The sequence below is a fragment of the Tamandua tetradactyla genome, chromosome 1 (assembly GCF_023851605.1).
Source record: "Tamandua tetradactyla isolate mTamTet1 chromosome 1, mTamTet1.pri, whole genome shotgun sequence".
Classification (NCBI taxonomy): domain Eukaryota; kingdom Metazoa; phylum Chordata; class Mammalia; order Pilosa; family Myrmecophagidae; genus Tamandua; species Tamandua tetradactyla.
In genome coordinates, this window is record NC_135327.1 from 5689402 (window position 1) to 5711284 (window position 21883).

The 21883-nt window shown below is 47.6% G+C and overlaps 1 protein-coding gene across 1 annotated transcript in view; it reads left to right on the top strand.

The window, feature by feature from the left end:
• SLC13A3 (solute carrier family 13 member 3) overlaps window positions 1–21883 on the top strand; it is an 89442-nt gene that overhangs the window by 57471 nt on the left and 10088 nt on the right. The window contains exons 7-10 of the mRNA XM_077159407.1: window positions 5823–5918; window positions 7281–7385; window positions 12764–12861; window positions 16075–16187. Of these exons, the coding sequence (XP_077015522.1) occupies window positions 5823–5918; window positions 7281–7385; window positions 12764–12861; window positions 16075–16187 (412 nt within the window). The remainder of the gene's footprint in view (window positions 1–5822; window positions 5919–7280; window positions 7386–12763; window positions 12862–16074; window positions 16188–21883) is intronic.

The following is a 21883-nucleotide window of genomic DNA, read 5'->3' on the forward strand; positions in this document are numbered from 1 at the left end:
ACTCTATTTGAACTCTCTCTGCCACTGATACTTTATTAATTACACTTCTTTTCCCCCTTTTGGTCAGGATAGAATTGTTGTTCCCGCGGTGCCAGGTCTGGATTCATCCCTGGGAGTCATCTCCCCTGTTGCCAGGGAGACTTTCCCCCCTGGATGTCAGATATAGGGAAGGGCAGTGATTTCACTTGCAGAGTTGGGCTTAGAGTGACTGAGGCCACATCTGAGCAATAACAGAGGTCCTCCAGAAGTAACTCTTAGGCATGCCTGTAAGTAGGCTAAGCTTCTCTGCTACCTACATAAGTTTCACAAGAGTAAGCCTCATGATCGAGGGCATGGCCTATTGATTAGGGTGTCCCTAAAGTTTGACACAGTACCAAGGGGTTCCCTGATGGTAAGGTTTAATAGTTCCATATTCTTTCTCCCCTCCCTCAGGGGACTTTGCCAATACTTTTTGATTATCTGCTTAATATACTCTAGGTGTTTCCAGGCATTACAATAAATATACAGGATTAAAGGACCTCTTCCTCATTCTATGCTCTCTGTGTTTCAGTTGTTCAAATGAGCTGTACAGATAGGTTGAATTAGATTATGCACTACAGAAAATTTCAGTTCCAAATCAAATAAACCTTTCTTCCATTGGTCTCAAAGAGTATGTGTGGTTCTGAAATATAGACACTGTCTTCCTTACCCCTATATTCTGAATTACTTTAACCCCAACCTGTTCGGCTTCATACCTATCTCTAAATATCAGCTTATATATATAAAACGTCCTCTCAAAATCCTGAAATAATAATCACCACTCCGGACTTAATGTGTCTGCTCTAAAAGCTTACAATCTAGGCCCTTGTTTTCTTTAAGCATTTTCTAAAGGTGACCGTACTACTGTTGTTGCTTTTTTTTTTCTGGCTTTTTTTGTCTCACCAAATGTCCCACATGTACATTCACATCATTGCATGCCTCACGACATTTTTCCTTTTTGTAGCACAGTCTTCATTCATAAGCATACACCATCGTTCCCCATTCTACTTTTCCGTCAGTGCATCCTTCAGCCACCTGAATTCATTGGGCATCATGTAGAGGGCCCAAAGTCCACAGTCCATCAACATTCTCAGTTTTAGATAATTTCATTGTTCCCAAGAGACAGAAAACCAATAAGCACACCCTCACCAAATAGGAGATCTAAACTTCCTCTTAACTCTTGTCACTTCCCCCATTATTTACCTCTGCTGTTGCTGTGGTACTGCTGATGGTTTCCTTTTGAACATAGCTCACAGCATGCAATAGCAGTTTTCCCCTGTACCCTGGACTTAAACACTCTTTATACAAGAATCATATCTTTGCAGTAATTCTTGCAAGAACTGATGGATCTTTCTAGTGTTAATCAGTGGGACACGTAGGGCTATACAACCCCTTTCAATCTTGTTCATCTTCAATATGGTAATATTACTTCTAGACCCACTAGAGAACCACCTTCACTCCTATCTGTTGCCTTACATTGGAGTTTAACCTTATTAGCTAATGGTTCACCTATCTCTAGCTTCTATGTATATCTAAGTCCCCTATATTCTGTGTTATAAGCCCCTGATTATACCTTTATGCCGGTCATAAAAGTGGAATCAAACAGTATCTATCCTTTTGTGTGTGGCTAATTTCACTCAGCATTATGTCCTCAAGGCTCATCCATCTTGTCATGTGCTTCAGGACGTCATTTTGTCTTACTGCTGTATAATATTCCATCACATGTATAGACCACATTTTGTTGATCCACTCTTCTGCTGATGGCCATTTGGATTGTTTCCATCTTTTGGTGATTGTGAATAATGCTGCTGTGAACATCAGTGTGCAAATGTTTGTGTCGTTGCTTTCAGCTCCACTGGGTATATACCAAGTAGTGCCATCACCGGGTCATGGGGCAACTCGAAATTTAGTTCCTAAGAAACCACCAAACAGTCTTCCATAGTGGCTGCACCATTATACATTTCCACCAGCAGTGCATAAGTGTCCCAGTTTCTCCACATCCTCTCCAACATTTATAGTTTCCTATTTGTTTAAGAGCACCCATTCTTATAGGTGTGAGGTGGTAGCTCATTGTAGTTTTGATCTGCAGTTCCCTTATAGCCAGTGAAAATGAGCATCTCTTCATGTGCTTTTGAGCCATCTGTATTTGCTCTTCAGAAAAATGCCTATTCATATTTTTAACCCATTTTATAATTGGATTGTTTGTTCTTTTGTTGTTGAGTTGTAAGATTTCTTTGTATATATAGGAAATCAAACCTTCGTTCAATACGTGATTTCCTAATATTTTCTCCCATTGAGTTGGCTGCGTCTTCACCTTTTTTTTTTTTACATGGGCAGGCACTGGGAATCGAACCCGGGTCCTCTGGCATGGCAGGCAAGCATTCTTGCCTGCTGAGCCACTGTGGCCTGCCCCCTCTTCACCTTTTTGACAGAGTCTTTTGAGGTTCATGTATTTATTTTTGTACTTTCTATTTATGACAAGTGACTCTGGTTTTCCATTTATGGGAGTGATATAAAGTTTTCTAGTTCAGTAAATTTTAAAAATTAAAATGGTAAATCAATTTGAAAGGAAATATTAAGCAAATATGAGCTGGAAGGTACCAGAGATAGCAGCATTAGTGAAGGTGGGCTATGAAGGCCCAGAGTTTGGGAAGTACTGAAGTAGGAGATGCATCTCAGGGCTGGGGAGGCAGGGGTGTCAGTCATTCTCCCACCCAGACCCCTCACCTCTGTGGACCTCAGTTTCCTCATCTGTGAAATGGGACCAGTCTGAGCTACTTTGGATCTCATCAATGTGAAACTCCTTAAGAGAAAGGGGTTCCTGGATTCAGATGCCTTCCAGGGCTTTCCATGGGAGATACTCAAGGTTCAAATCCCAGCGTGGCTCAGGGGACCATGCCCAGACTTTAATCGTGAATTAAGGTTCTGTGTGACCTTGAGCAACTCTTTAAACTCCTTGAGCTTTTCTTTAATTTCTTCAGTTTTAAATTAGGGATAAAGATGAGCAACAGCTCAAGTAAAGGTTAAGTACGGGCACCGTCCAGCCCTGAGCCTGGAATGGGGTTTTATTGTCATCGTTGTTATCCTTTTTATCTGTTAGAAAAAGCATCTGCAATACTTGGCATCAAAAGAAGCCGTGATGGAGGAAACTCTGGCCCAGAGAAGGCCAGTGAGAGAGGTGTTTCTGGGTGGGGTGGGCAAGTTTCCAGGGCCTGTCCACTGATCCTGTCGTCATTCAGAAAATATCCATGAAGCACCTCCATGTGCCTGGCATTGTTATAGGTGCCAAAGATAAGTCAACTTCACTTGGTAAGGGGAGGGAGGGGTGTGGGGAGAGCGTCCAGGCAGGTGGGTCTGCAAGTGCAAAGGCTCTGAAGCCAGAGGAGCAGGGAGTGTTCCAGAACTGGGAGAAGATTAAAAGCGATTGAGTTCATTAAAATGAAATATAAAATTAAAAATAAAAAAAGCTCGTTATTGGGATTATATGCATAGTGCTGTATTGTGGGTGGATTTGTTTGAAGTGGGTTGTTTAAAGTCATGCATGCCGCTGATGAACACTCCAGGCTTAAATAAGTTCTTTCATGAACTGATACAAATGTACGACTCTGGTACAAAGAGTTAGGAATAGAGCGGTATGCGGGGGAAAATACCTATTGCAAGCTACGAACTATAGCTAGCAGTAAGAACTTAAAATTCTTTCATCAACAGTCACTGGTGTGCCCCACCAATGCTGGGGGTCAGTAATAGGGGGAATGAGGGATAAGGGGTGTTTGGAGTTTTCTCTTTGTGTGTGTCTGTCTGATCATTTTCTTTTGGGAGCAATGAAAATGGTCTAAACTTGAAAAAAATATATATGTTCTGAACAGTTTATTATGCTGGATGGAGCAAATGTCTTCCACAACTAATAAAAATAACAAAATAATAAAAAATGATTGAGTTCAGAGAACGAGGGGTGCGTAAGCTAGGGAAGAAGGCAGAGGTTTTCAGCTTGGGATGGTTTTGCCCCCCCACCCCACCCCACCCCACCCCACTCCACCCCTGGGGACATCTGGCAATGCCTGGAGACATTTTTGGTCTTGGCTTGAGAGGTGGGAGCTCCTGGCCCCTAGTGGGTAGAGGCCAGGGGTGGTGCTCAGCATCCTACAATGCACAGGACAGTCCCTGCATCGGAGAGCTATCCCACCCAGATGTCAGCAGCGCCCAAATTCACACACCTGGGGCCAGGATACTGAGACCTCAGGGCGTTCGGTCTTCACACAAGAGAGCCATTGTCACTGTGGTTTGCCTTTTTAAAAATCACTGATTTACTTACTTAACTTTGAACAGGCGACACATGCACATGGCTCAAAAATCAAAACAAGTGAAGACTCTTGTCCCCAAGCATGCCCGTATTTATCTGTTGGCCCTATATATCCCTCCCAAGGGGGGTTCTGTTTTTAATTGTTTCTTAGGTAACCTTCCAGAGTTTTCTTAAACAAATAGGAGCAGATACAAATTTTTTTTTTGGTACAGACATCGCATATATGTAAAACATTTTTTGAAGATAATTTTCTGAAAGAGGGATTTCTGAGTCAGAGAATAAACAGTTTTATTTTCTAGGTATTGTCAAGTCATTCTCCATAGGGATTGCACTAGTTTCCTTTCTTATTAACAACAATGAGAGTGACTGTTTTCCTGCAGTAAAGTACATTTTTGCCAATCTGATAGAAGAAAAATAATAATTTATTTTATTAAGTAGTTTTGCTTTGTTTCTCATGTTTGACAGCTGTTCCTATTTCCTTTCCTTTGAGTTGCTTCCCTGTTCATGTCCTCTACAGTTTTTTTTCTTTGTATGCTGTATGGCAGGGGTCATACGTCATTCTTTTGCCATGTGAGTATCCCCTTATTGCAGCACCATTTGTTGAATTTTTGTTTTTTTTTTTGTGCGGGGGAGGTGGAGTGCATGAGCCAGGACTTGAACCCAGGTCTCCCACATGGCAGGTGAAAATTCTACCACTGAGCCACCCTCCCACCCCTCCCTGGACAGTTTTTAAACCGGTTGTTGATCTTGGTCTTGTTGTTTTCTGGTGCTCTTTATATATTACTAAAATTAGCCCTTTTTTAACAATATAAATTGCTGATTTTTTTCCTGATTTGTCTTTTGATTTTGGTTATGGTGCTTTTTGTCTATGTAGATATTTTAGTGACTTTATCAAGCTTTTCTCATATTGCTTCTGAATTTTCAATGGTAAACAGAAAGTCTTCTCAATAAGACTGATAAGAGAATAATCCCGTGGTTTATTCTAACGCTTTTATGGCTCCTTTTTTACACTTCAGCCTTCGGTCTATTTGGGATCTGCCCATAGTGTGTGGCCCCAGGTCTGCCTCCAAGTTCATTTTGCTCCAGATGCCCACCCACCCCACCCCACCCTACCCAACCCCACCCCACCCCCACGCCCTAACGCCTTTGGCCGGACGGCGCCCCCACCTGACTGAGGTACCGTGTGGAGCACACACTAAAGCCTCCTGGGGATTTGGGCCTGTTTCTGGAGGTTTTTGTTCTGGGTCTGTGGATTCGTCGTTTTGTTCACGTGCCTGCTTGGCCCACCATGTGAGGTGAGCCTGTGAGTCACAGGGTGTGACTTGTGTTCTAGAAAGTCACCCATGCGGCAGGTGCGGCAACTGCTGTTGGAAAAGCAAGACAGGGCTCAGGCTGCACGGTGCCGGGGACCGAGAGACCGTGGCCTGGCCTCGTGGAGGGGGAGAGCGGGGAGGGGAAGGTCCGCACCGGGGAGGCCGCTCCTAACCCCTGTTCTCCATTCCAGGGCCTTGAGGAAGAAGAAATCGGAGATAAAGGCTGATGCTGAAGACAGGGCTCGAGCCGTGATCCGGGAGGAGTTCAAGAACCTGGGGCCCCTCAAGTGTGTGGACCCTCAGGGTGGGGTCAGAGTGCCCACTGGGCTTTCAGGAGAGCGGGGTCCCGGGACATTTCAGGTCGAGGTTGTGGGGTGATGAACGCAGTCAGCCTCTGGCCCTGAAGCTGGGTGGGCACCCTGTGACCCACGGGGTGGGGTTTCCGAGGACAGCAATGCGCTCAGCAGCAGCCTTGGAGGGAGGACTTCCACCTTTCCACCAGGGGCACCTCCCTCACCTGGCGCACCTCCCTCACCTGGCTCACCTCCCTCACCTGGCGCACCTCCCTCACCTGGTGCACCTCCTCCCCTGGTGCATCTCCCCCACCTGGCACACCTCCCCCACCTCCCTCACCTGGCGCACCTCCCTCACCTGGCGCACCTCCTCCCCTGGTGCATCTCCCCCACCTGGCACACCTCCCCCACCTCCCTCACCTGGCGCACCTCCCTCACCTGGTGCACCTCCCCCACCTCCCTCCCCAGGCACACCTCCCTCACCTGGCGCACCTCCCTCACCTGGCGCACCTCCCCCGCCTGGCGCACCTCCCTCCCCTGGCACACCTCCCTCCCCTGGCACACCTTCCTCCCCTGGCGCACCTCCCTCCCCTGGCATACCTCCCTCACCTGGCACACGTCCCTCACCTGGCGCACCTCCCTCACCTGGCGCACCTCCCTCACCTGGCGCACCTCCCCCACCTGGCACACTTCCCCCACCTGGCGCACCTCCCTCCCCTGGCACACGTCCCTCACCTGGCATACGTCCCTCACCTGGCACACGTCCCTCACCTGGCACACCTCCCTCACCTGGCGCACCTCCCCCCCCACCCCGGGTACACAGGGCTCCACAACACGGTCTCTGGGCAAGGTGCTAACCCTCTCTGGGCCCTGCTCCCCAGCCTTTGAAATGGGCACAGTGGATAGATAGTTAGTACTTGGGGATTCTTCTCTTTCCACCTGTGTCCATCCCTCGCTCTATGTCTCACCTGCTCAGGTGCCTTGTCTTTCCCTCTGTGGGGATGCTCATCTATTGGTCTCCCCCTTTGCCTGCCTCTCTTATCCATCTGTCTTTTTCTCTTTTTCTTTCTCCCTCTTATTTGTCCTTAGGACCCTGGGAAATGCCCAGCGGGAATCATATAAATAGTTTGGGGAGGGGGTGCTTGGTGCTCAGGAAGGAATCTGGGGCATTGTGGGAGCCCCGGGACACGTGTCACTGCCACTGCTTCCCTCCCACCCTCCTGTCCGGGGGCCCCTGGGGAGTGGATTCTGACATCAGCTTTCTCAGGCATGCCTGGGTTGGGGCAGGCACCCCCCTGAGGCCTCCCCGCGCCGCGGGCACCCAAGGCCCACAGTCCCCTTTGTGCCACCCCACAGGTTTGCGGAGCAGGCCGTGTTCACCCTTTTCTGCATGTTTGCCATCCTCCTCTTCTCCCGGGACCCAAAGTTCATCCCCGGCTGGGCCAGCCTCTTCAACCCCGGGTAAGACCCTGGGGACCAAAGGATGGCGTCCGAGGTTCTGGGAGAGGTACCTGGAGCCAGATGGGCAGCGTGGCCAGGGGAGCCTGCGTCCAGGCTCGCGCCTTCTGCCCCACGTCAGCAGGGGTCGCATCCTCTTCCACTTTCAGAGAGTTTAGGCTTGGATGACAAAACATTTGATTTCTTGTCTCTTAAGAGCTTTAGATTTGGAATCACATAACCCTGAGTTTGAGTTCCAGCTCTGCCACTTGGAAGCTGTGTGACTCTGAGTAAATCATTCGTTCATTCATTCATTCAACATTTATTGAGTGCCTTTTGTGTGGTAAGCATTGTGCTTGATGCGGGGGACAGACAAAATCAAGTAGACTACAAAATAATTGTAAATTGAAATGATTGCATGAAGGAAACGGTGAAAAGGTTATATTAGTAAGTCATGTGGGGGGGTGGCTTTGGATAGTTCTGGAAAGAGGAGATTTAGGCACAGAGACCCAAAGGTTAGGGAGAGAGGAGAGCATAAAGCAGCAGGACATGCCATGGACTGAGATTCCGTGGAGACCTGAGGGAGGAGCGTGCCTAGTTCCTCTGAAGAAGCCAGCGGCCCGCAGCGAGCTGGGGAGGGGAGAGAGTGGGCATGGCCCAGCGAGCAGGGCAGCAGGGCTGGGTCTCAGAAGGTCTTGCCCGGCAGGCTGAGCATCTTGCTCTCCTCTTCTGAGAACGGTGGAAGCCATTGGAGGGTTTGAAGTCCCTTAATCTCTCTGCACCTTCATTACCTTGTCGACAAAACCCACTTCTCGCTGGGTTATTCCGTGGCTAAATGAGTTAATACATGTCGAGTGCTTAGGATGGCATATGGGAAGAGCTCAATAGATATTTGTCGTGTTCAGTAGGGAATGGGTCGGGGGGTAACGGTGTGGCGGGGCGAGCAGTTAGGAGGTAGTATAGTCATCTGGGACACGGGTCGAACAACCACAGCTTTATGAGCCCAATCTGTCCCACCCCTTAACTTTTGCGTGGCTGAGGAGCTGAAAGTAGTTCTTACATTATTGAATGATTGGGGACAAAATCAAAAGATGAATTATATTTCATGACATGAAATATTTCACGATGTGGAATTCGGGTTGCTGTGTCTATAAATGAAGTGTATTGGCAGGCAGCCACACCCATTCATTCATGGATTGTCTTTGGCTGCTTTCACCCACAACTTCAGAGTTGAGTCATTGTGTCAGGGACTGCGGCCTGCGAGGTCGAAACGTTTGCTGCCTGGTCCTTAGGAAGGCTGCAGTGGTTTGAATGAAGGGTGTAGCGATGGAGGAATCAACATATATTCCTAAGTTAGCAATGCGGGAAAGGAATTCCTGCAGGATGTGGTTCCTTAGTTAGAAACAAACATCCTTTAGGGGATTGAGAGTGTCTTATCAACAGTTGCACTTTGGACTTAGTTTAGACGTGTCAAGTCTCGCCTGCCTTTCAATTAGCACAGCAGGCAGTTGGATGTGTAAGGCTGGAGCTCAGAGGAGGGGTTTGGGGTGCAGATCTACACATTTGGAGTTTAAATCCCTAGAAATTGATAAGCTCAGCTAGGGGAAGAGAATACAGAGGGTCTAGAAAAAGGCTCTGAGGAACCCAACACTTAGGAGCTGGGTAAGACCCCAGGTCCAGAGAGGGCAGTGCTCAGAGGAGTGTGGGGGAGACTGTGTTGAATTCTGGTGCAAGTTGGAACTGACAATACAGGAGATGTTTCCACTAGATTGGGCAACATCCGATGCTTTCAATCTGTACCATCTGATTGAATTATAATGTGAGCCACATATGCAATTTGAAGTTTTCTAGTAGCCATATTATAAAAGCAGAGAAAGAGATGAAATTAGCGTTAATAATACATTTTATTTAATCAAGCACATTCAACATATTATTATTTCAATTTGTAATCAATTTAAATAATTGGTAGTATGATATTTTATATTCCTTTTTTTCCCCATCTGGAATATTCAAACTCTTGCCACATTTCAGCATTGTGAAATATTCAAACACCATTGCCCATTGGTCACGTGGGTTCATGGCTACCAGAGTGGACGGATAGCACAGCTCAAGATTCCTCACCCCTAAGCCTCACACTCCTCACTGGTAAATGGGGCTTAAGTTGTGATCTCATGAGGGTGCATATGAGGAAGCAGGGGTCTAATTTCAAGGAGCCAAGACATGTGGCTCTTATTATTAATACCTTTTAGGTTTCCAAAATATTGGTACTCTGATATTTTTTTTCAAATGAAAAATGGGTGTTAAAAACATTCCAACATTCGATTCCCAGTGCCTGCCCCTGTAAAACAGACAAACAAAAAACACGTTCCAACAGTACAAAGAAAGTGAGAATTACCCAGAATCACAGCCTCCAGTCCCGAAATATTTATTCTGGCTTTTAATGAAAGCCTTTCTGGGGACTATTGCACCTCTTGGTCACGTTGGTGATTACAGGAGTATATGAATTTGCAAACCCCATTGAACCACACCCTTAAAATGGGCACATTGTATGTGGAAAGACCTCAGTAAAAGGGATTTTTAAAATTCATGCAAATGAGCTAAAAGTAAACCCATCTAAACACAAGATTTTTCAACACAAATGATGATATACAGATTGCTTGTGACCTGCTTTTTTCCTTATTCTTTGTGCTTTGGTTTTTTTAAAAGTTTTATATTGTGAAACATAACATATATACAAAGAAAAGAAAGCAAAAGCAATAATTTTTAAAGTACACTTCAGCAATTGGTTACAGAATAGATTTCAGAGTTTGTTAAGGGTTACCATTCCACTATTTCAGATTTTTCCTTCTAGCTGCTCCAAAACACTGGAGGCTAGAAGGAATATCATTATAGCGACTCAGCAGTCATACTTGTTTAAATCCCATTTTCTCTGTTATACCTCCTCCTTCTCCTTTGATCCTTCTCCCTATCTATAGGGTTTCTTCTTTTCAGTTACAAAATTATGCATAGCTCATTATAAAACATTCTCACAATGCTAAATTGCAAAAGTAAAATTGAGTTGCCTCTCACCTTCCACATTGTATCCCATTCCCCAGAGATTATCACTTCTAATAATTTGGTATATTTCTTTTTTACATATCTATATGTACTCACAGAACAAGAAATATACACATATAAACAAATACTCATACACACATGATAAATGGACACATATATACATGTATAGCCAGAACAAAACATTGGAAAATTCGACAAATAATATGATCATGGGCAGTTTAGTATTTCTAACTGCGTCATTCTTTTTAAACACTGCATAGTATTCCATAGAATGGAAGCATCTTAATTTATTTAACTAATTCCTTTTGGATTGTGTGCAATATGTAAATAAAAGCTTGCTTAAAAATTATTTATAGAGTATCTTAATTGTATTTCCATGTCAGTACTTAAACATTGACTTTATATTTTCTTTTTTGTTTGTTTAAGAAAAAAATGATACAAGATATTTCATTATATGGATAGAAAACATTTTTTTTTAATGTGTCAACTAATGAAAACCTTTGTCCATAATCTGCATACAAGGGTCCTGAGGATAAATTCCTAGAAAAAGAGTAACTGGATCCAGGGGTATTCATGGTAAAAATTTTGAAGCACCCCCCAGAGAACCTCTTTTGTTGCTCAGATATGGCTTCTCTCTCTCAGCCAACATAACAAGCAAACTCACTGCCCTCCCCCTGTCTACGTGGGACATGACTCCCAGGGGTGTGAACCTTCCTGGCAATGTGGGACAGAAATCCTAGAATGAGCTGAGACTTAGCATCAAGGGATTGAGAAAACCTCAACCGAAAGGGGGAAGAGAGAAATGAGACAAAATTGTCAATGGCTGAGAGATTTCAAACAGAGTATAGAGATTATCCTGGAGGTTATTCTTATGCGTTATATAGATATCATCTTTTTAGTTAAGGTATATTGGAGAGGCTGGAGGGAAGTACCTGAAAATGTGGAGTTATGTTCCAGTAGCCATGTTTCTTGAAGATGATTGTATAATGATATAGCTGTCACAATGTGACTGTGATTGTAAAAACCTTTGGTGCTCCTTTTATCTACGGTATGGACAGATGAGTAAAACATATGCATTAAAAATAAATAAATAATAGGGGGAACAAATGTTAAAATGAATTGAATAGGTTGACATGCTAGCGATCAATGAAAAGGAGGGGTAAGGGGTATAGAAAAAAATAGGGGAAGCAAAGGCTAAAATATTGGGTAGATGGAAATACTAGTGGTCACTGAGAGGGAGGGGTAAGGGATATGGTATGTATGAGTTTTTTTCTTTTTTCTTTTCATTTCTTTTTCTGAATTGATGCAGATGTTCTAAGAAGTTATCATAGTGATAATATTGTGAGTTTTTGATTATATACCAAGAATGGAATGATCATATGGTAAGAATGGTCGTGTTTGTATGTTATGTTTAAAAAAATTTTTTAATTAAAAAAAAATTTTGAAACACGCTGCCATGTACCCTCTTGGGGGCCGTTCTACACCCCCAGCAGTATGGCATGCGCACACCCTCACTGGGTTCTATCTCCCTTTTCAGATTTTGCCCGTCAGCTGATGAATGGGATTCTGCCCATGTTTTCATTGGTATTTCTTTGATTATAGTGATATTGAGTATCTTTTCCAACCCCTTGGCTCTTTGAATACTCTTTGCCAAACGTGTGGGCTGAAAGGGCTTTTGTTAGCAATTGACTCTGAACTTGGGGCCAGAAAAATCTGGGTTCCAGGCCCATCTCCTCATGAACCATTCATTCATTGTCTGGCCTTGAGCAAGTTATTGCTGCTCTCTGACCCTCAGAGTCCTCATCTGAAACGGAGGATGCCTGCCTCCGAGGGCTGCTTCTGAGGCTCTCATGAACTTCATGTCCACAGAGCTCCCCCCAGGACCTGTAGTGAGTCCCGCCTAAAAGGTGGCAGTTAGGTTTTGAGTGGCTGTGAGTCTGGGCGATCTGTTCTCCGCGGGTGTGAACAGATAAGCATCTCTGGGTATGAGCTGCCTGTCCCAGGAGCAATTCAAGCAGAAGTTGAACAAATACACACAGGGCTCTTTAAGAGTCTAGTTAGGGTGATTTATGGGGGTTCCCTGGACCTTTATTCAGCGGCTCTCAGATGTTCCTTCTTTGGTCAGGCGGTCAGGCCGCGTCTAGCCATGCCCCAGGGGCTGTGGGAGAAAGCACCCATGGGTGGGGGCATTCAGGCCAGAGCAGGGCTGGGGCGAATGGGGGGCCCTGCCCCCGCCATGCCCCTTCCCCGCAAGCCTCATTCCCTTCCACAGTCCCCGCTGGCGAAATCACCAGCCCGGCCAGCTCGGCGCCTGGGTCACGCGCCTTGGGGCCCTGTCGTTGTAGGTTCCTTTCTGATGCCGTCACGGGCGTGAGCATTGTCATCATCCTGTTCTTCTTCCCGTCTCAGAGGCCCTCTCTCAAGTGGTGGCTGGACTTCAAAGGTAAGGCGCGCCCAGCACGTGACCCTGCGTGTCCTCCACTCCACGTGGACCCCCTGGGGACTCGGGGCCGCCCACAGGGAGGGGCCGGGGTGGGGGGCGCAAGTCCAGTGCACAGGCCACCTCCAGCCGTCGGTCTGCTGTGGTGCAGCCTCTGAGCTAAGAACGGTTTTTACATTTTTTGATGGTTGGGAAAAAGGAAAAAGAGACAGAGAGATAGTGCTTCATGACACAGGGTCATTGCTGAAATTCCAGTTTCAGCATCCATCAGTAAAGTCTTGGATTAGTTCGATAAGAAGTTGGTGGGAATGTGTTTTATCTTGTATTAGTACCCATACAATGGCCTTGATTTTGCCCCTTGGGCTGCAAAGCCAAAAATATTTAGTCTCTGGCCCTTTACAGGAAAACTTGGCCGGCTCCTGGCCTAGGGCAGGCGCTACAGCGCCGTTGTCTGGGGAGAAGATATGAAAAACCTGAGGTGGCTGCAAACTTGTAGGAAGTGGGGGGACTGAGGCCAGATGCCCAAAGGCATTCAGATTCCAGGTAAAAGTAACTCACCGAGCCGGACGGATCTGCCCATCAGCTGGCCTTTGCAGCTGGCCCCCGGTTTCCAGCAGCTGTCCCCAAGGGAGCGGCACTGAGGCTGCGGGGTCTCCACTCGGGCCGCGGGGACAGCTTCCGGACCGGGGGTCAGGATTTGACTCTCACTGTTTGCCATTGTTGAAAAAAGGCGAGTGTTGGGCAGGATGGACAAGGGACTGGAGCGGAGGGATCAGGGGGACGACCTTGCTGGTTATGCCCGGCGGGACCCACGCCCTGGGGGCTGGGAGAAGCCCTGGACGCTGCGGTCAAACCCGCGGCCGCCTCTCCATCTCCCTTTCCCCATCTGCGGGTCACCTCGTGGCCTCGTCGCCGCTCCTGCTGCTTCTTAGTTTCTGCATCTTTATGGCTGCTGCTTCGTTACCGGTTCTGCTTTGGGGTGGCTTACGCTGCGATGGTGTCTCCCTCTTCCCTCGCATCCACTCGGGCTCCGGCGGGTCTGCTCCCCATGGGCCCCTCGGTCCGACCTTGGAGGGTGTGCTGCACCGCTTGTCCCTCCACTCCCGCTCCTGCCCCCTCACCCTCACCCCTCACCCCTCACCTCTGCCTCTATGGCCTGGACAAGTCCTGGCCCGGCGCCTGTCCGTGCTTTGCGGTGGTGACGGCTGCTTCCATTCCCCCTCTGCCCCTGCTCGTTCTGCAGACACCTGCTCGGCCGGCTCATCTCCTCAGCAGGGCCTGTCCAGGGACACCTCCCACGGCAGCCTCCCCCGACCACGCCACCTGCGCCACACCCCTCCTTCCTCACCCTCCATCCCTTTACCTCTCGTTTTCCTTCATAGTGCTCACCATTTCCGAACATGACACGTTTATTTGTTAATCATCCTCCTCTCCTGGAGTGTTCGTGCCCCAAGGGGTGAATTTTCTGGTTTGGACGCTTATCCCCTGCGCCTTGAACAGCGCTCGGCGCATAGCTGGGGCTCACTATTATATCTGCTCAGAAAGTGACCTGAGGCCTTGCTCCAGGCCAGTCCTGTGCAGAGCCCTCTGGACACCAGGCCCATTTCTCTTCCCTCATTGTCAGGTGAGGACACGGCTCAGAGAGGCAGAGTCCCTGGCCCAGGTCACACAGCCACCAGTCAGCAGGGTGAGGACCCAAACCTAACTCAGGGTCCAGACCTGTGCTCTTAGCCTCTGCTTGGACAGCCAGCGGGCAGACCACCGGCTGCATGGGGAAAATTCACGTAGTTAGAAGCTGTACTTTTAAGAAATAGCGTTCAGAGCAGGGTGGATGGGAAAATAATAATAGTTCCTGTTAATCGAGTTCTCACTATGTGGCGGGTGGTCTTATAAACACCCACCATTTGTAGTTTATTAACTCAACTAATCTTCCTTACGTGATACTCAGGTCCAGGGCTTCCCTCTCTCCACCTCTCTTAGCTGCTCCGGTGGGGCCAGTTTAAGTCACTTTCTTCTCCAGACCTTGGCTGCTCTTTAATGAAATAATATTTTATAACCTGAAGGCAGAGGGCTGGGCCAGCTGACATCTCCAGTCGCCTTTTCCAGGTCTGGGCTCGGTTGTTTGTTGCATCTGGCCCAAGAATCCCCTGGCTTGCACAACACCTGGGCTGTGTGTACACACCTGTGCACGGGTCGTTAGTGGCAGGATTTTATTAAATAGTTTTTGTGGTCTTTATTTCCTGATCATAAAATTTTCTTTGGGGGAAACCACCAAGAACAAGTCAGACTTGTCCTCCCCTCCCCCTGGTCACAGCCCACCAGGAAAAGTTCATTCGAGGGGTGTTTCCTGTGCAGCAGGCATTGCGAGCCCCATGTGCGTATTCCCCAGAAAGGGGTTATGGGGCAAATCCCGGGAGCCAGGCACCGTTCTGGATGCTAGAGATGCAGCTGTGACCTAAACAGAAGCGTCCCTCTCTTCATAGAGCTCCTTCATGGCCACGGTCAATGCTCAAAGGGCCCTTGCAGCTCTGTTGTTGGGACAAGTGTCAGCTGGGGGGGGGGGGGCAGGGGCTCAGAGGCGAGGTCACCAGTTCAAGGTCAGGCGGTGGGCGTGCGCCTAAGACCCACGGGCCATACCCGGCCCACCACCTGCTCTTGTAAGTAGTTTGGTTGGCACACAGCAGCTCCCCTCTGCTTAGGGGCTGCCTATGACTGCTTTCACCCTACCGGCACAGAGGGGTGGCCACAAAGACCCTCCGTGCCCCCCAAAGCCTAAACTGTTCACTCTCGAAAACTTTACACAGAAAGCTTGCTGCCCCCCACCCCTGGCCTGCCCACTGTCTCATCCTGTAGTCCCCTGGCCAGAGACACCTTCAGCTGCCATTTTCTTGATTTCCTTCCTCTTTTCATCCTCTCTGCACACATCCAATTAAAAAGGAGTCTTTTCTCTTGTAAATGAGGATTAAATTAGCACTTACCCTGGATGGGCTGTTGTGAGATTTCCACGATGCCCTGCATCGTGTGCCTGGTTCCAGAAAATGCTCAAACCGTGGGAACTATGGAAAGTATTTCCCGTTCTGAACAGACACCGCATTTTGATGCTTGTGGCTTTTTTCCACTAAAACTCCTAAATCAGGCATGTGTTCCTACAGCACTGGGCTGCAGGGGCAGGTCCTTCCTCGAGCCGATCCCTGAGCTGCCCCTCTCTCTGCCCAGCTCCCAACACAGAGACAGAGCCCTTGCTGACGTGGAAGAAGGCTCAGGAGACCGTGCCTTGGCATATCATCCTTCTCCTGGGAGGGGGCTTCGCCATGGCCAAAGGCTGTGAGGTAAGACCCGGGGCAGGGCAGGGCTGGCTGCGGGCCTGGGAAGCTGGGTGCAGCCCCGGCCCCTGCTGCAGCCTCCACACTCAGGGCAGAGGCGGCAGGGACCCTGCCGGCACCTCAAGTTGCCTCATTTGCCAAATGGAGGCAGGCGGCAGTGGTGCCCACACACAGGCCTGGTGCTGTTACAACGAGATGAGTAATCTGTGGCCTGGGCCTTCAGAGAGCTCACAGTGGACACAGGAATGAAAACAATAGCAGTAATAGTAGTAGCATGGCCGGGGGGCTCCATGAGCACAAAGTAATAACCACATACGGCACTTACCACATGCCAGGGCACTGTTTAGCATGCTTTGTATATGTATACATCGATTTAAACCTCCCAACCTCTACAAAAATCCTCATTTTGTAGATAAGGAAACAGACACAGAGAGGTAAAGTAACTCACCTAAAGTCACACAGCGATGGAATCAGGGTTGGAGTTCAGGCAGTTTGATTCCAGAGTCTATACTCTCAACCACTGTGATAAGTTAGATTTTACAATATCAATTAATGTTCTAGAAAGCTCTGCGACCTCAGAGGCAGGGCCAGGATTAGGATGAGGCAAGCGAGGTACCTAGGGCACAGAACCTGAGGGGGCCTCACTCCCTGGACTGGGCATGTGCAGGTCGCCTGGCCTTGCTCAGAGGACAGCCAGCTCAGCAGCCGTGGACTGTAATGTGTGATCTCATTAAATCCTCACGCTGACCCAAGGAGGCAGGTAACACCTCAGCCCCATTTTATAGGCAGGAAGGATGAAGCAGCTCTCTTAAGGTCATACAATTTTACTCCGCTTAGGAGCTGGGCTTCGAACCCGCGAGTCTGATATCTGAGATTGCCCTAGAGAATTACTTCCCATGGGTCAGGTGCTGCTCGAAGTGCTTTGCAAACATCGACATAAGTCAGGGCAGACGCTGCTACCATCTCCACTTTTGAGGCAAAGAAGCAGAGGCAAAGCGAGGCTGAGCATCTTAGCATACATGTACGTAGCCAAGAGATGGAGCTGGGATTTGAACCCAGGGCCTGTGCCCTTAGCTCCAGGGCATCCTGCCTCCTATGAGGCTGTGAGCCAAGGCAATCAAAACCACGGCTGATCAGGGACAATCTGAAATGAAGGTAAAGAAACCTAGAACAACCTCTCATACCGCTTCCTCTTTTTCATTTCATTTACATTTTCTGTTTCAGTTGGTTGCATCATGGGCACCCACTAACAGTGGCCCATCAGAGACCCAGACTCAGGGAACCAGGCACCCAGATTCAAATCTGGGCCCTCCCAGTTCTTGCTGGAGCACTTTAGACAGGCTCCTTAACCTCTCTGGACACCAGTTCTTTCATCTCTTGAACTAAAGATCCCAGTACTAATTCTTTGGGTTTGTTGGAAGAATTTAAATAGCTAATAGCCAACGTCATGCCTAGCAAATAGGAACACTAAGAAGGCCATAGGCCCCATCTCACTACACCCCCAGCCCACGGTTCTCCCAGATTGGGTCTGGGAAGCAGACTCTGGGGTGGGGCTTATAGGCGGGAGGCTTATTAGGTGCCCTTGGGGTCAGCACCTGTGGAAGGCTGGACAGCGGCAAGAGCGGGCAGAGGCTGAGCTGGGAGGCAGGCCCAGCCCCTCCGGAGCTGGAGTGGGAATGGCCCTTCAGGGAAGTCCCAATGGGGCCGAGATGGCCGGGCCTTTGCATTGGCCAGTCCTGGGACAGCTCCAGGAGCCAATCCCTCAGGCCCCGACAGCAAGACCTTCTGCTGACCATGCTCAGCTTCCCTGAGCCCGATGCCCTCTTCACAGCTACTATTTGTTATGAAATACATTTTATGTGTCTGTTTTTTGCAAAAGTAATACATGTACAATTGCACAGACTTCAAAAAAAGAACAGGACGGATGAGAGCAAAAGTACTGTTTGTCCCCATTTTGGGATCCCTGAGGCCCAGAGAGGCTGTGACTGATTCTAAGTAACACAATGCATAGGTAGTAGAGCTGGGATTTGAACATGCATCTGTCTGACTCTTCACATTACTACCTCCCGGTGGGATGTATCAGGGAAGGCTTCCTGGAGGAAGTGACATGCTTTCCAGGTCTCAAAGAGGTGGCCCAATGCAATCGAACCAGATAGATAGGGTTCAGCTCATCAGTCTTCCACTTAGCTGTGTGGACTTTGACAAGCCACTAACCCTCTCTGTGCCTCAGCTTCCTCATCTATAAAATGGGAATACAGTGGCACCCATCTCATAGAGCTGTTATGATTAGTAAATGAGTCAATACGCATGGAGCTGTTAGTTGGTTATTCTTATGCTTGGGTGTTGGAAGAAAGGGAAAAGGCAAAATCAAAGGGGACGCGGAGCTTCTTAACCTGAGCAGCCCACTGGAGATGGAACCATTATCGAGGTGATCTGAACCTGGTCCTGAGCCAGGGGCCTAGATGAGATGAGCCCGCATCCCACAGTCCTCCCCAAGCCCTGGGAGTTGTGGGGGAAGCACCGGGCATCAGCGGGGGCTGGGCTGCAGGATGCTGAGCATGCGGGAGGCCAGTCTGGCTCCTGCCCAGTCCTGGGCAGCCTGCCGGAGGTTCTGTTCAACGGGGGCTTTGTGTGGCAGCTGCCCCTTCCCCCAACGCCTGCCCGTACCATCCCCTCCCTAGGCGACTGTAGCCCGCGCCAGGAGTGACCAGAATGCTTATGGCACATCCTGCCCCGCCCCCAGTCCAGCACCTTCGCCCAGCCAGGCTGGACCTCCTGAGGCTTGGAAGTCCCTGGATTGGTTCCAGGGCACGTCTGGGTGTGTGGGCTCCCCAGTGCTGATTCCTAAGGGCTGGCGCAGACCCACTGCTAACTCTGAGCTCAGGCAATTCACTTACTCACTTTGTGTCCTCACTGCAGTTTTCTCCTGCTGCAAAGCCGCTCACAATTCACAGTTCACTCAGTCTCTAGTGCAAAGGCTTCCCTTGGCTTACACACAAGGCCTGCCTACCCCGCAACGTTCCTTTCTGCCTCTCTTCCCCTTCTTTTATTCCCCTCCTGTCCCATGACTCCTTGCTCTTCCTCAGTTGCACCAGACTCATTCATACCCCAAGACCTTTGCATCTGCTTTCAGATTTTTGAGTCTCACCCTCCAGTTCTCACTGCAGGGTCACAGTCTCAGAGAGGCCCTTCCTGGCCACCCTCCTCACCCTGCCTATTTCCTTGATACCACATGTATCCCCCAAATTATATAGTTCCTTTGTTTATCTGTCTTATCCACTGCTGTTCCAGACACCTACAAGAGTTCCAGGACATAATGGTGCTTGATAAATATTTGTGAGGTATGATGTTTAAGATGAGCTGTTTTTCTTTAAACACTTTTTTATTGTGAGATATAACATATATACAAAAAGTAATTTAAAAATTTCAAAATACATTCTAACAAGCAGTTCTAGAACTGCTTTCAGAGTTTGGTATGGGTTACAGTTTCACAATTTTAGATTTTTCCTTCTAGCTGCTGCAAGACACTGGAGACTAAAGAAATATCAATATAATTCATCAGTCAAACTCATTTGTTAAATTCTATCTTGTCTGTTGTAACTGCCCTCTCTCCTTTGATCTTTCTCCCAATCTTTAGGATATTTGGACTATGCCCATTCTAACTTTTTCATGTTGGAAAGGGGTGTCTGTGATATACGGTGGAGGAATGGAACTAGCTGATGTTTTGCAGAGGCTGACCCCTCTGGGTTTCAGAACTTAGCCGGCCTAGGAACCACCTGGAAATTCTAGGTTTCTGGAAAGTAATCTTAGTGCATGGAACTTTTGTAGAATCTCAGATAGAGCCCTGGGTGTTCTTTAGGGTTGGCAGGAATGGTTTTGGTTGGAGTTTGGAAAACCATGGTAAATAGCAATATCTAGCTGAAGGTTGCATAAGAATAGCCTCCAGAGTAGCCTCTCGACTCTATTTCAGCTCTCTCAGCAACTGATACCTTATTTGTTACAATTCTTTTCCCCCTTTTGGTCAGGTAGGCGATATCTATCCCAGGGTGCCAGGGCCAGGCTTATCCCTGGGAGTCATATCCCATGTTGCCAGGGAGACTTTCATCCATGGATGTCATATCCCACGTAGGGGGGAGGGTGATAATTTCACTTGCAGAGATGGGTTTAGAGAGAAAGATAGACCACAACTGAGCAACAAGAGGTCTTCTGGAAGTAACACTTAGCCATAATTATAGGTAGGCTTGGGTTCTCTGCAACCTACATAAGCTTCACAGGAGGAAGCCTCAGATCAAGGGCTTGGCCTATTGATTTGGTGTCCCTTATGTTTGAGAGAATATCAGGGGTTTACCAATGGTAAAGATTAATAGTTGCATATTTTCTCCCCGTCCCTTAAGGGACCTTGCCATTGCTTTTTAATGATCTGCAAGACGAGCAGTTTTGAGGATTGGTGACATAATGTATGGAAAGTGCCTGACAGAGGGCTGGCACATACCAGGTGCTAAAACAGGAGGCCTCTAGCATCTTCACTACTATTACATTTATTATATGTTACTATCTCTTGGAAAGAAGATTGGTCTTCTTCTAATACCTTCACATATATCTTGTTAATCTCTACCACAATAAAATATTTATAAACATATTGAAGTTATAGAAGCTTAATATTAAATCTGAGTGAAGCAAACTTTGGGGGAAGGTAAAATATGTGTATTCTCCCCCATCCCTCATTTTATGCTAGAGAACTAGCATAAAATGTCATTTTTTTATTATTATTATTATTGTATTAGAGATGCAACATAGCAAAATTATTACTAGCCAGATCCAGGTGCAAATTCCAGCTCCAGGTCATTTTGCCGCTTTGTGTCTCAGTTTCTTCAACCGCAGAATGGGATTAATTGTAGCACCGACATCGGGGGGTTGATATGAAAATTAATTAGCAAAGTACTTACAGGAGTGCCCAGTACAGAGTATGTGTGATATTATTTGTTAAATTAAATAAATAACAATCAATTGTATTCAGTGCTTACTGTGTACAGGGACTGCTTTTATATGTACTCATTACCGAATCCTGATTAGAACTTGTTGCAAAAATCGAGGCACAGAGACATTCATTAATTTTCTCAAGGTCACACAGCTTATAAGTGGCACAGTGGTTGACACATGTGCATAAAGCCTTCTCTTTTTTGCCATCGTTCAATCAAACTTACTTGTTCTCTCTACCTAAGAATTATTATAGAGTTATTTACACACAGTCAAGCCTTTTGGAAGATTCTTCAAAGGTATTATGACTACAGATTTCTGCTTTAAACATTGAAGTTTTATCATAACACTCTGCTTATAAGCTGTGACCCTACTCTCTATTAAAGAGATGAGGAGAGAGGACCTGGGTGAAATGGGAAAGAAAGAAGAGGGCAGCATTGTCCTGCTAGCTCAGCCTCCCCCTAGGCTATCCCATTGGCCTCAAGCCCTTCTTGGCATCTTTGGGGTCCCTAGGGGACACAGTAAGACAGCCCCTGCAATGGGTGGTTTCTGAGTGTCCCGCCAATTCTGGTGTCTTGATGCTACTAATTCTAGCTGGTGTGAATTAGGTGTTTACCATGGGCCAGGCACTTAGTGCTCCTTTTCCTACAACAACTTTCTGGGACAGGCAGTTTATTATCCCCAACTTACATAAAGAAATTGAGGCACAGAGAGGTTAAGTTACT